The sequence below is a fragment of the Narcine bancroftii genome, chromosome 3 (assembly GCF_036971445.1).
Source record: "Narcine bancroftii isolate sNarBan1 chromosome 3, sNarBan1.hap1, whole genome shotgun sequence".
NCBI lineage: Eukaryota > Metazoa > Chordata > Chondrichthyes > Torpediniformes > Narcinidae > Narcine > Narcine bancroftii.
This window is the reverse complement of record NC_091471.1, coordinates 82,922,282-82,935,668: the sequence shown is the minus strand read 5'-3', so window position 1 is coordinate 82,935,668 and position 13,387 is coordinate 82,922,282. Positions and strand designations below refer to the sequence as shown.

Sequence of the window (13,387 nt, the reverse complement as noted above, 5' to 3'; positions counted from 1 at the left end):
TAAATATCTATTTTATTTTCATCCTTTAATACTGATAAGAATAAAAATTCTTAAAATGGGAATGAGAATTTTAAAATTGAGGCATTGTTGTATTGGGAGCCAATCAAGATCACCAATCCAGGGATGGTGTGTGATAAGTTAGTTAACAGTAGGACTAAGCCAGTAGTTACAGATGATACACAATTGCAGATGCAGCAAGTTTGTTTACCCAATCACAAAAAAAGAAATCCATTTCCTTTAAAGCGGCGAACATTTATCTACATATTACGCAATATCTTACTTCAACAGATTTTAGGTCGCCACTTATTATTGAAAAACCCTGCCCAAGAATAGGCCGAAACACAGCTTTCCAATAACATTTCAGCATGTTAAAACACACAGTGCCTTGACAATTCCACAGAGATACCGGAGAATATATTTTCTATCAAGGACAGCACAGTTACCGTAGTGGTTTCAGAGCTAGCGATCGGGACCAGGGTTCGAATTCTGCCCTGTCTATAAGGAGTTTGTATGTTCTCCCCATGTCTGCGTGGGCTTTCCGGGGTGAGGGGGGGATCCAGTTTCCTCCCACCCTTCCAAATATTTCTCGGGTTGTAGGTCAATTGGGTGACACAGGCTTGTAGGGTGAAATGGCCTGTTAACGTGCTGCAAGGTTACATTTTTTTTAAATCAAGAGGTCATCCTTAAAAACAAAAAAAGTTGTAGAGAGACTTGTGCAATATGGAATTTAAAGGCAAAAGCATTGCACTAACTGAAAGGCCTCCATTAGGCTACCAGTCACATCTTCAAGCAGGAGCTTTATTCTAGAGAAGAAATAGTAGATTATCACAATAAGCTCTGAATCTTCATTCCACTCCACGCACGCTTTTGAGGCGATCATTCATCTTGGACACACAATGTCTCTGCCACGCTTTTCCCCAGTAATAATATTATCATATTATATCCACATTTCAGATATACCCTTATGATTTATTGCTGCAGCACTTTATTCCAACTGTTTTTCTTTTGTTTAGCTCTGCATCCACCATAGCCTGCTGCCACCTGTAATAATCACTGAAAATGCTGCATCAGGCACTACTGTGGACTGAGTGATTGGTAATTTCTTCCTCTGAATTATAGGAAGGATATCAATAAGGTCGAGACAGTATTCCGTGCGGCTTTACAGTCGGGTTTTGTGGCCACCTGAAAGGGGGTGCTTTCTTTCAATGGAAACTAGCACGGTACACCATTCCCAACATCAGCCTACAACCTTCACCTTCTCCTCTACTAATTACTTTTAAAACCTGGTCTTGGACTGGAGAAGGTAGAATGAGTTGTCCTCTTCTACTACTAATTATATTTTGGGCTTCTAACCCCTTCAGTTGAGGAAGAAAAACAAATTGCTGGAGGTTCTCAATGGGTTAAGTAGCATCTTTGGGCAGAGGAATTGTGGACATTTCAGGTCGAGACCTTGCATCTGGGAAACTGATCTGAAACGTCCACAATTCCTTTCCCCTCCACACATGCTGCTCAACTCACTAAGTTCCTCCAGTAGTTTATTTTTTGCTCCAGATTCCACCATTTGTTGTCTCTTCTATCTGCAATTAGTAGCAAGAGTTAGGAGAAAAGGATGAAGTGATCAGGAGCAGACAAAAGGATTAAGGAATGGAAAGGATTGTAAGAGAGGAGGAGGAAGATAGGAAGAACGGTATTAATTTACACACCCAGCATGGTAACAGGCGTGTTCAGCCCACGAGTCTGTGCCATCCAATTGACCTGCAACCCTCGGTATGTTTTGAACAGTGGGAGGAAACCATAGCCCCTGGGGAAAACCCACGCAGATGTGGGGAGAACGTACAAACTCTTTACAGACTGCATGGGATTAGAACGCTGGCGCTATAAAGGCTTTGCACTAACCACTTTGGCAACTGTGCTGCCCCAGAAATATGAGATAGAGAGCGCATTTACTGAAGGAAATGAAGCAGAAGAGACTGCCTTACTGAGTGTATTTAATGCACAATGAGATTTTTGAATAACAGGGAAATGAAGAGTTATGGGGAAGCTGAGTCCATGGCTAGATCAGTCATAATGTTATTAAATGGCAGGACATGCTCGATGAGCCAGATAGCCTACTCCTGCTCCTATTCCTTATGTTCTAGTGTAGAATGTACAGAGTGGTAAGGGAAGGGTGAATGGTCAGAAGAAGGGTTGCAAGATGAGAACAGGCAAGAGGAGGTAGATGAGCAAAAGAAAGATCACAGAGAAAGATTAAATTGACATGGTAAAGAGACGGGGATAATTGAGAGAAAGAGAATGGTGGTCGGAGCAGTGAAGTACTATGCCCTTGGCAACCAAAGAAAGTGATTTGAATAAGTTGTCTAACACTACTCCACTTTAGAGAGCAAAGAAGCAAAGCCAAAACACATCAATAATTTCATGAAATTAAATGTTGTAAAAATAATTCCAGTACCAGGATACATGCAAACAACGGTTCCCTTTGGCACTTTTCCTGTTGTAATAAACACCCCTCTTCCTGCAAATGAAAGAGAACTAGTTGCTCGCTTTACAATGAATCCAAGAGTTTCAAACATTGCCCCATCAGGGTTAAAATCCATTTCATTTTCTTTTGTTTCTTCAACGGACTGAAAACGAGTTAATATATCCATGTATTTTGATTGAACACTTTCTGGCAGCAGATTAAGACACTTAGCTTGATTGCTCAAATCTCTCCTGAACAAAGCATGAAATAACTTCAGTAATGAGGCCTCAACCGCACGGTCAGAAATAACTTTATCCAAAGAAGTTTCAGGAACAAATCGCATTGTCCTGTAATAACAAGCAAAAAGAATTACATGCATATTTCATTACATCCTTACACCATTAAACCTCAGAGATGGAAGAAGTTGACTACAAACCCAGGTTTTCTCTACTTTGTCATTTCTCATGGATGCACACTGCAAACTATGATTGGCACTTCCCTGATACTTCTAGTAGGACATTTATAATTTGTTCCTGAAATAATATTCCTCAAATTTAATGAAGACTGTTTGACAGGGTAGAATGGAATTATTTATTCAAAGTATTACAGAGGTTCAACCTACCAGAGAAATATATTAAAGCATTATATAAGGGTCCAATGGCAAAGGTGACAGTAAATGGATATATATCAAACCAATTTAAATTAAGTAGGTCAACTTGGCAAGGATGTCCACTATCTCCCTCACTGTTTGCTTGAGCAATAGAACCATTGGCAGAAATGATAAAAACAGAAAATAAAATAAAAGGGATAAAAATAAAAGAGAAGGAATATAAAATCAGTCTATTTGGAGATGACATCATAGTATACTTAACAGAACCAGAATTATCAATAAAAGAATTACATAAGAAATTGAAGGAATATGGAGAAATATTGGGTACAAGATCAACGCAAATAAAAATGAAGCAATGCCAATGAATAATGCGGATTTCACAAAGTTTAAAAAAGAATCACCATTAAGATGGCAAACACAAGCAATCCGATACCTAGGTATTCAACTAGATAATAATCTAGGCCATCTATACAAATTAAATTATCAGCCATTAATGAAGAAATTACAAGATGACTTACAACATTGGAAAGATTTACCACCAACACTGATAGGAAGGGTAAATTGCATTAAAATGAATATCTTTCCAAGGATACAATACCTATTTCAATCGTTACCAATTCCCTTAACAGAGAAATTCTTCAATGAGCTAAAGAAAATAATATGGAAATTCTTATGGAAAGGGGGGGGAAACCGAGGATAGCGCTAGATAAATTAACAGAATGGCACAAACAAGGTGGTTTGCATGATAATGAATATGTATGAGATGTATTCACCTGACCGGAAGTCACGTGGTATGAGAGAGAGAGAGAAGAGCGCGAAATGGAGGAACAATGAAAGCTAGAGAGATGAAAGCACGGAGATGTTTAACTGGTAAAACTTGCGTTATTAGTGTTATTAACTTCACATTTCGGGCCACAAATGTGACATTGGCGACGAGGATTAAAACAACAACATTTTGGAACTTAAATGTGATAAGAATTTTGATCTTTGATTCGGTGGCTTTGGGCTGAAAAAAGTTTCCTCATGGCAGGCGCAGAAGCTAATTTTTTAACACTTCGAGGTGTTCCTCATTTTGACCCGACTGGTGATGCAAGCACTGTAAGTGTGAAGTGGAAGGCATGGCTGGAAGAATTTGAAGCCTACGCCGACAGTCGTGGCCTATTTCTCGATAGCGGTACGGTGGAACAAAAAGCGCAGAGAAGGGCGTTACTTCTTTTCACCGCAGGACCCGCAGTTCGGGAAACTTTTAAGACACTTTTGAATACAGGTAGGAAGGATGAATACCAGAAAGCAGTCGATGCATTGAATGCACACTATGTAGTGACACCGAATGCTACATTTCAACGCCATTTGTTTCGGAGAACGAAACAAGAAGATGGACAAACAATTGCTCAGTACGTGACGAGATTGCGCCAGCTGGCTGTTGGATGCAATTACATGGCAGCTGATTTGGACAACCAATTATTGGATCAAGTCGTGCAGCACTGCAGATCAGACAAGCTCAGGAGACGTCTGCTGGAAAAAGGGAGTGAGTTGAAGCTCACCGATGCTTTAGCCATTGCTGCTGCATTAGAGGCTGTGTGGGGCAATTTCATACCATGACCCTGAAGGACAACTCAAGCCAGCAAGTTAAGAGGCTATCGCATAACCAGCCAAGATATACGGCGACACATGACGTGGAGTGTTATCGATGTGGAAACAGAGGTCATTTTGGAAAAGACCCATGGTGCCCAGCAAAAGGCAAAGTTTGCAGAAAGTGCGGAGGTAAAGACCACTTTGCAAAGAAGTGCAAAAGCAAGTCCAATGCCGACCGGAAGGGGAAGAGCACAGCTTCCAAAGGCAAAGCTTGGGGGAAAGGAAAGTATCCTGGAAAGAAAGAGACTATCCGCCATATAGACGGTGACCCAGAAAGTGACGATGATGATGATAACCAGGATGGACAGAGATATTATCAATTTACATTGAATGATGTACATCATGAGAAGGTCCCAGTGATCATTGGTGGTGTGACAGTTCAGGTCATTGTAGACTCAGGCAGTGACAGTAATGTAATTGATCGACATTTGTGGGAGAAATTGAAAAGGAAAAAGATCATCTGTACCTCAAAGAAGTGCTCCAAGAAACTGTATCCATTCACAGCAACCAAGCCATTGCAGACCATTGGATGTTTTACGGCAACTGTTGAAGCTGGTGATAAGTACACCGAAGCAGAGTTTGTTGTCATAGACGAGAGGGGAGAACCATTGCTGAGTAGACGCACAGTGCAAGACTTGGCAATACTTCATATTGGAGCTCGTGTCAACTCAGTTCAGTCATACGAGGATATGAAGCAAGAATTCCCCGCAGTCTTCCAAGGAGTAGGAAAGCTGAAAGGTCGACAACTTAAGCTAGCGGTGAACCAAACGGTCAAACCCAAGGCACAACCAGTGCGCAGAACTCCGTTTGGACTTTTAGCCCAGTAGTGATTGTGCCCAAACCAAATGGTGACATAAGACTGTGTGTTGATATGAGAATGGCCAATGAAGCTATAATTCGAGAACGACACCCTATACCAACAGTGGAGGAAATACTTCAAGACTTAACTACCAGTAAGATATTCTCAAAAATTGATTTAAAATGGGGCTATCATCAATTAGAGCTGGACCCAGAATCCCAAGACGTAACAACATTTGTGACTCACTGTGGATTGTACTGATACAAAAGACTATCGTTCGGCATTAATGCAGCTTCTGAGATCTACCAGTATGAGATCCATCGAGTGATTCAAGGCATTCCTGGAGTTGCCAACATTTCTGACGACATCATAGTCCATGCACCCACCAAGGAGGAGCATGACAGACGGTTGAGGCGTGTACTATCTAGACTACAGGAGGCAGGCCTTACTGTGAATGGAAACAAGTGCCAGTTCGGTGTGTCAGAAATGGACTTCATGGAACACAGACTTACACGGGAAGGACTAAACCCAGCAGAGGCCAAGGTGAAGGCTATTGCAGATGCACGTGCACCCCAGTCAATTATTGTGCAAAGTTTATCCCTAATTTTGCTACAGTGGCAGAACCACTAAGGAAACTAACCAGGAAAGGTGTACCATTTCATTTTGGATCGGAGCAGAAAACAGCGTTCACAACACTGAAGCAAAGTCTGACAGATGCTGATACTCTTGGATATTATGATCCGGCTGCACCAACCAAAGTCATAGCAGATGCTAGTCCTGTTGGTTTAGGAGCCATGTTGGTCCAGATACATGATGTAGGACCAAGAATCATTGCATACACCAGCAGATCGTTGTCAGATGTGGAAAGAAGATATTCTCAGACAGAGAAAGAAGCACTCGGACTTGTATGGGCCTGTGAGAGGTTCCATGCATATTTGTATGGCATTGAATTTGAACTCATCACAGATCATAAGCCATTAGAGGTGATCTATGCCGCTAGATCCAAACCGTGTGCCAGAATAAAGCGATGGGTATTGTAAGGTAAAACATCATGAGATGGGAATGTGTAAGGAGTTACCCTGTACAGGGCTGTAACAAGATGTGAATGCATCCTTGTACTTACAAGATAAGAGAGACATTGATGGATTGAGAGGCAGGAAGCTAGCAGGGAAAGGATAGAAACAGTTTTAGTCATTGGACAAGTAATGATATGATGATGTTCTAAGCATGTATCCAAGGGTATAAAAAAATCACCATTTTGCTGATAACGGCAGAATGCATTCTCCGACTAACATTGTTAGTCGCAAGTGTTACAATCCGGTAATAAAGAACAAAGAACCCTGATTTCGACTCAGTCTGGTGTTTGTCTCACTCATTCATGAACAAAGCAGACCTAACAGTACTCCGACTCCAACCCTACAAGTACAAAGTAGTTCACATTGCTGGCAAAGCAAACATTGCTGATCCGCTGTCCAGATTGGTGAAGGATGGATGCCCACAATCCAAGTCAAAATTGGGGACAGAAGCAGAGAGCTTCATACGCTTCGTAGCTATTCAGTCGACACCGAAAGCTGTGACCATGAAGGAAGTCGAGAGAGAGTCCGAACATGACCCAGAACTCATGGAAGTGAGAAAATGTATCCAGAGTGGACAATGGGACAAGTGTACTCACAAGGCTTACATTCCCATTAGAGACGAACTTTGTTGCATCGGACAGTGTAGACTGGTGATACCACAGAGGTTGAGACCGAAGATCGTATCCTTAGCTCATGAAGGACACCTAGGTATTGTTGGTACCAAGCAAAACCTCAGGAGTAAAGTATGGTGGCCAGGTTGTGATAAAGACACAGAGAAATTCGTCAAAACTTGCCATGGATGTCAAATCACAAGTAGGAGTAATCCTCCAGAGCCGATCCGGAGTACGCAACTCCCGACAGGACCGTTGATTTTGTTGGACCTTTACCGACTGGTGAATCAATCATGGTAGTGATAGACTACTACAGCAGATACTATGAGTACGTTGTGATGAGGTCCACGACCACAGAAAAAACAATACAAGCATTAGCAGAGATCTTTGCAAGATATGGATTGCCTGTTACGCTATACTCTGACAATTGTCCACAATTCAATTCAGAGACATTTGCTGAATACATGAGGACCACAGGTATCCACCATCATAAAGTAACTCCGAAATGGCCGCAAGCCAACGGGGAAGTAGAGTGACAAAATCAGTCCATTGAAAAACGATTACGGATTGCTCACGCAGGAGGACAAAATTGGCGAGAAGCATTGCTATCTTATGTGGCTGTCTATCGGGCAATGTCCCATGCAACCACAGGAAGAAGTCCTGCAGAAGCATTTTTTGGGAGAAAAATCCACACCAAAATGCCCGAAATAAAGGAAATCAGGGACGACCAGGAGATGAGGGACCACGATGCTGAAAAGAAAGGAGCAGCAAAGCTGTACACAGACTCGAGACATGGAGCCAGGTACTCAGACATCATGCCCGGAGATAATGTTCTGGTGAGGCATGAGAATGGTGGTAAGCTTGACACAGCTTATTACCATCAACCCTACACTGTCGTCGTATCCAGAAGTGGCAGTATGGTAACAGTCAAGTCTCCGGCTGGAGAGTCAGGTGTAAAAAGGTACCAGTCCAGAGAGACATCGAGCGAGGAGGTTGAAAGTCCAATACGAGATGCTCAACCTGAGAGACCAGATGATGTTCCCGAGGCGGTTGCCAGCATTCCTGATGAAGTGACTAGAGGGCCAGAAGCACCCGAGGCCGAGGCGAGCATTATTTCCGACGCTGAGAGTGAACAACCGAGTAGCCACGATAGTGTCGCAGGAAGGCCGAAACGAGACAGGAAAGCGCCTAAACGATACGAAGACTTTGTGCCGTATTTCTAAGTGTGTGACAGTTGGATTGATAAAAGAACATTGGGACAGTGATTTAATCATATATCAAAGTGTGTGTATGAGTGCTGTATGTAGTACATTTTAGTTAGTTGAGTTATTGTATTACAGTTAGTTACATGTTCATGTTACATTGTGTGTAGGAGGAGTTTGAATTTGTTTGTTTGTTGGGCATTGTTTGTTGGTTCCAAGGGATATTGATAAGGTGACGGTGTTTACATTTCAACATTGAGGTGTAAAGTTTATTTCTGGTAAAAGGAGGGATGTCATGATAATGAATATGCATGAGATGTATTCACCTGACCGAAAGTCACGTGGTGTGAGAGAGAGAGAAGAGCGCGAAATGGAGGAACAATGAAAGCTAGAGAATAAAGACACGGAGATGTTTAACTGGTAAAACTTGCGTTATTAGTGTTATTAACTTCACATTTCGGGCCACAAATGTGACACTACCAAACTTTAAGAATTATTATAGAGCAGCACAATTAAGATATCTATCAGATTTTAATCAAACAAGGGAAAAACCAGATTGGACCAGGATAGAGCTAGATAAAATAGGGAAGAAGGTACCAGAACATATACTTTATAAGTGGGATGAAAAACTGGTGCAATATAGAAGTTCACCAGTACTGCACCATCTGCTCAACATTTGGAAGAAGATTCACGTAGAAAGGTAAAAACCAAATTACCAACAACCAAAATTATTATTGACGCAAAATCAACTAATCCCTTTCACAATAGATAACCTTTCCTTTAGAAAATGGGAGAGAAAAGGGATTAAAAGAATAGAAAATTGATTTTAGGGACATAATTTATTAACATTTGAACAAATGAAGTACAAATATGGAATAACTCGTGGTACTTTGTTTGCATATCATCAACTGAAAGGTTATTTAAAGGATAAATTGGGAAACAGACTGAGATTACCAAAAGGAAGCAGCTTTGAATATGTGATTACAGACACAATGATAATTAGAAGATTTATAACAAACATGTACATCAAGTTGCAAGAGAAAGAAAATGATGAAATAAGCTATAAACCCAAACAAAAGTGGGAACAAGATCTAAACATAAAGATAAAAAATGAAATATGGGAAAAGCTATGCTCCGGAACTATGAGAAATATAATAAACATGAGGTTACGCATGATACAATATAATTGGTTACGCAGGCTATATATCACACCCCAAAAGTTAAATAAATGGGATCCAACATTATCAGATGATGTTTTCGCTGTAAGAAGGAAACGGGAACAACAGTACATGCAATCTGGGCATGTGAGAAAGTGAAAAAGTTTTGGGAAGATCTAAATCAGGTATTAAATAAAATCACAAAAAGCAACATAGCAAAAAATCCAGAGATCTTTCTTCTAAGTAATAGAAGAAGTAAAGAATTAGGTCTCAAACTGGATGAAACGCAAAAAAGAATTACTATGATAGCCTTAGCTGTAGCAAAAAAATGTATAATGTCAACTTGGAAATCAGAAGAGAGCCTGAGAATACAGCAATGGTACATAGAAATGAATAAATGTATTCCATTGGAAAAAATAACATATAATTAAAAAAAAATAAAGTCAGATTATTTGAACAAATTTGGGAACCGTACATGGAACACAACAGAGAGGGCCTACACCCCCTAAAATTATAGAATGAGAAGAAGACGAAATGAACTGACCCAGTGCGTAAAAGTAAATGACACAATTTTCTTGTTTATTTTCATTGTGTGATGACATTGTTTAATGGGTTTATTGTATTGTATATGTTGAACGTTTAATGGGTTTGGAGAGGGATGGGAAGGAGGGAGGGAAGGGAGGGGGTCAAAGGGGAGAAAATGACACTGTGTATATTTAAGAGGGAAATGTTTGTGTGTATTTTGGTTAATATGGTTCATAGTGTGAAAAATTTTTTTAAAATTAATGAAGACTGGATGAATTACTATATTTACGATAACTGACAAGTGGTTATAAACTCCATTTATTTTAATGAAAGTTAAAAATGGTGTTTCAATAGTGCAGATGGGTCTTTTTGTGGTCTCAGAGCTCTATACAATTAGTGCAGTGAGGGGAGCTTCAAGAGTCAGGTAGCCGCATGAAAAAAAATTATTCCTGAACCTAGAAATGCTAGACTTCATGCTCTACTCGAAGGTAGCAGTGAGAAGAGTTTGTGACCAGGGTGATGGGGATCCTTAATGAGGGAGCATCTCATGTTGATGTCTTCAATGGATAGGAGATCAGAGCCTGTGATGGGCTGTTATGCTCGCTATTTATTTATTTGAAGTCACATGCACATCGATGCATTAGGGTTAGGAAGGTTAGGATTAGGCAGCCTGTCCAATTAAATAAGTCTAAGTTTGCCTTTGCATGATTTATAAGTGCAAGATAAAAGAACTGCTTCAAGAGCAACTAAATTAGAATATATAAATGTCCATAATAAGAAGCTTGCACAAAACCTCACTGCTTCTTTGTCTTTATGTACCAAATAGCACATTGATTCTGGTGTAAAATCAGACAAATCCACTTTCAAACTTTTGATAAAGGTAGCAGCTTGTTTTTTTTTCAATAACATTTAATCATTAAAATGCTCCAGAATTTATGTCAGGAGGGTTTAAACTACTTTGGCAGGGGGATGGGAACCAGAATGTGAGAGCAGGGAATAGGGCAACAAGGTGAAAGGCATGGTGCATTATTATGAGTTTGTGAGGAAGGATTCGCAGGGGAGGAAGCATAAATGTAGTCACTTATAGGATTCAAATGTGTCTATTTCAATGCAAGGAGTATTAGGAATAAAGGAGATAAACTTGGAGCTCCTGAAGAGTTAGGAAGATGAAAAGCAGGACCTCAAGGGTAGTAATCTCGAGATTGCTACCTGTGCCATGCACCAGTGAGGATAGGAATAGGAAGTTGTGGCAGATGAATGCATGGCTGAAGAGTTGGTGCAGGCATTCAGATTTGTGGATCATTGGAATCTCTTCTGGGGAACATCTGACCTGTACAAAAAGGACGGGCTGCATCTGAACTGGAGAGAGGCCAGTATCCTAACGGGCAGGTTTGCTAGAGCTGTCGGGAGGGAGCTATCACTGTGCTGGGAGTAGTCTATAGGTCCTCCAAATAACCCTCAAGATAGCAAGGAACAGATAGGTAGGCAGATTTTGGAATGGTGCAGAGATTACAGGGTTGTTGTAATGGGAGACTTTAATCCAGGTAAATTTGAGGTGATGCATTTTGGAAGGTCAAGCCAGAAGGCTGAGTACAGGGATAATGTTGGGATATTTAACAAAGTGGAGGAACAGAGGGATCTTAGGGTCCAAATCCATACATCTCTCAAGGTTGCCAAGCAAGTTGATAAAATAGTTCAGGTCTATGGGATGCTGGGCTTCATTAATGGTGATTGAGTTCAAGAGCCGAGAGATCATGTTGCAACTCTGCAAATCTCTGGTGAGACCACACATAGGTTTAGTTCTGGTCACCTCATTGTAGGAAGGATGTGTAAGCTATGGAGAGGGTGCAGAGGAGATTTACCAGGATGTGGCCGGGATTTGAAAATGTCTTTTGAGGCAAGGTTAGCAGAGCTGGGAAATTTCTCTTTGGAGCATAGAAGGATGAGAGGAGACTTCATAGAAGTCTACAAGATTCTGAGAGGCATCGATAAGGACAGAAGTAGCAAACACCAGTGAAAGTTTAGGGGAGATATCAGGGGCTAGTTTTTAAAAAAAAAACAGAGAATTGTGGGCACCTGGAATGCCTTGTTGGGGATGGTAGTGGAGGCTAAAAGATTAGAGGCACTTCAGACTCAGGCACATGGATGAAAGAAAAATAGAGGGTTACAAAGTAGGAGGATTTAGTTTTTTTTTGGTTCAAATCGATAGGTCGGGACAACATGAAGGGCCTGGACTGTATTGATTCCAAATGGCCACATTGACTGATGCAGCCTCACATTGTTAGATCTATCCCCTCTGTTCTACCCATCTCCATCTCAGCTTCGATGGTAAAGGGCAACTAACTTGCTTCCTTTCTTGGTCAGACAGAATCAGGAGGTGGGTTTCTCTTTCCACCTGTTTCCACCAGTCTCATGTCAGCTTTCCAGCCTCTGCAGCTTCTGTTTTTCCCGCAGGGTCTCGGGACAAGCTGACCCCCACCCCCCCCTCCCCCCCCCACCCCACCCCCAGTGTCCAGCCTGTCCACTGCACGCCGGTGCTGTCCTGTTTGGGCCCGGACGTGCCGCTCCTGTCACTGGGAACATGGTGCCATGTTTCTTAATGAGACGCCAAAACTCTCCGGGCGACCTTCCACCTCTGGCTCCGACCCACCGTGTGGACACGTTTCCGGGAGTTGACACTTGCATTTTACTGGAATGGTTGAACTGCATTTCGCTGCTGGATGCGCCGCCGCCGTTTCCCGCCTCTCGTGAGTCTGGCCGCTCTGACGGCAGCCTCCTTACCTGGGGTTTTTGCCCACGTTCAGTGCGATCCAAGGCACCAGCCGGTACTTGTAGCGTTTCCAGCGGGAGAGGAGCCGCCGCAGCATCGCAGCAAACGGGGCTCCAGCCCCTCTCTGAGGGCCGTGTACGCGGCCGCGCATGCCCGGGAACCTCCCCTCCCCTCCTCTCCTCTCCTCCTACTCCCCTTCCTTCTCCCCTCCCCTCCTTTCCTCCTCTCACCTCCTCCCCTTCCTTCTCCCCTCCTCCCCTTCCTTCTCCCTTTCCCTCCTCTCCTCCCCTTCCTTCTTCCTTCTCCCCTCCTCCCCTTCCTTCTCCCTTCCCCTCCTCTCCTCCCCTTCCTTCTTCCTTCTCCCCTCCTCCCCTTCCTTCACCCTTCCCCTCCTCTCCTCCCCTTCCTTCTCCCCTCCTCTCCTCCTCCCCTCCCCTCCCTTCCTCTCCTCCTCCCCTTCCTTCTCCCCTCCTCCCCTTCCTTCACCCTTCTCTCCTCCCCTTCCTTCTCCCCTCCTCTCCTCCTCCCCTCCCCTCCCTTCCTC

General features: G+C 42.4%; 1 protein-coding gene across 2 annotated transcripts in view; it reads right to left on the bottom strand.

Annotated features, from left to right (window-relative positions):
- setd9 (SET domain containing 9) overlaps positions 1-13,033 on the bottom strand; it is a 31,914-nt gene extending 18,881 nt beyond the window's left edge. The window contains exons 1-2 of one of the 2 annotated variants that reach the window (XM_069924421.1): positions 12,855-13,033; positions 2,450-2,805 (exon numbers count right to left, since the gene is read on the bottom strand). In XM_069924421.1, coding sequence (XP_069780522.1) covers positions 2,450-2,805; positions 12,855-12,994 — 496 coding nt within the window. In that variant the 5' untranslated portion in view covers positions 12,995-13,033. Of the gene's footprint in view, positions 1-2,449; positions 2,806-12,576; positions 12,798-12,854 lie in introns of those variants that run through there. The other variant, XM_069924420.1, reaches the window with a different exon arrangement.
- Positions 13,034-13,387: the final 354 nt, after the last annotated feature.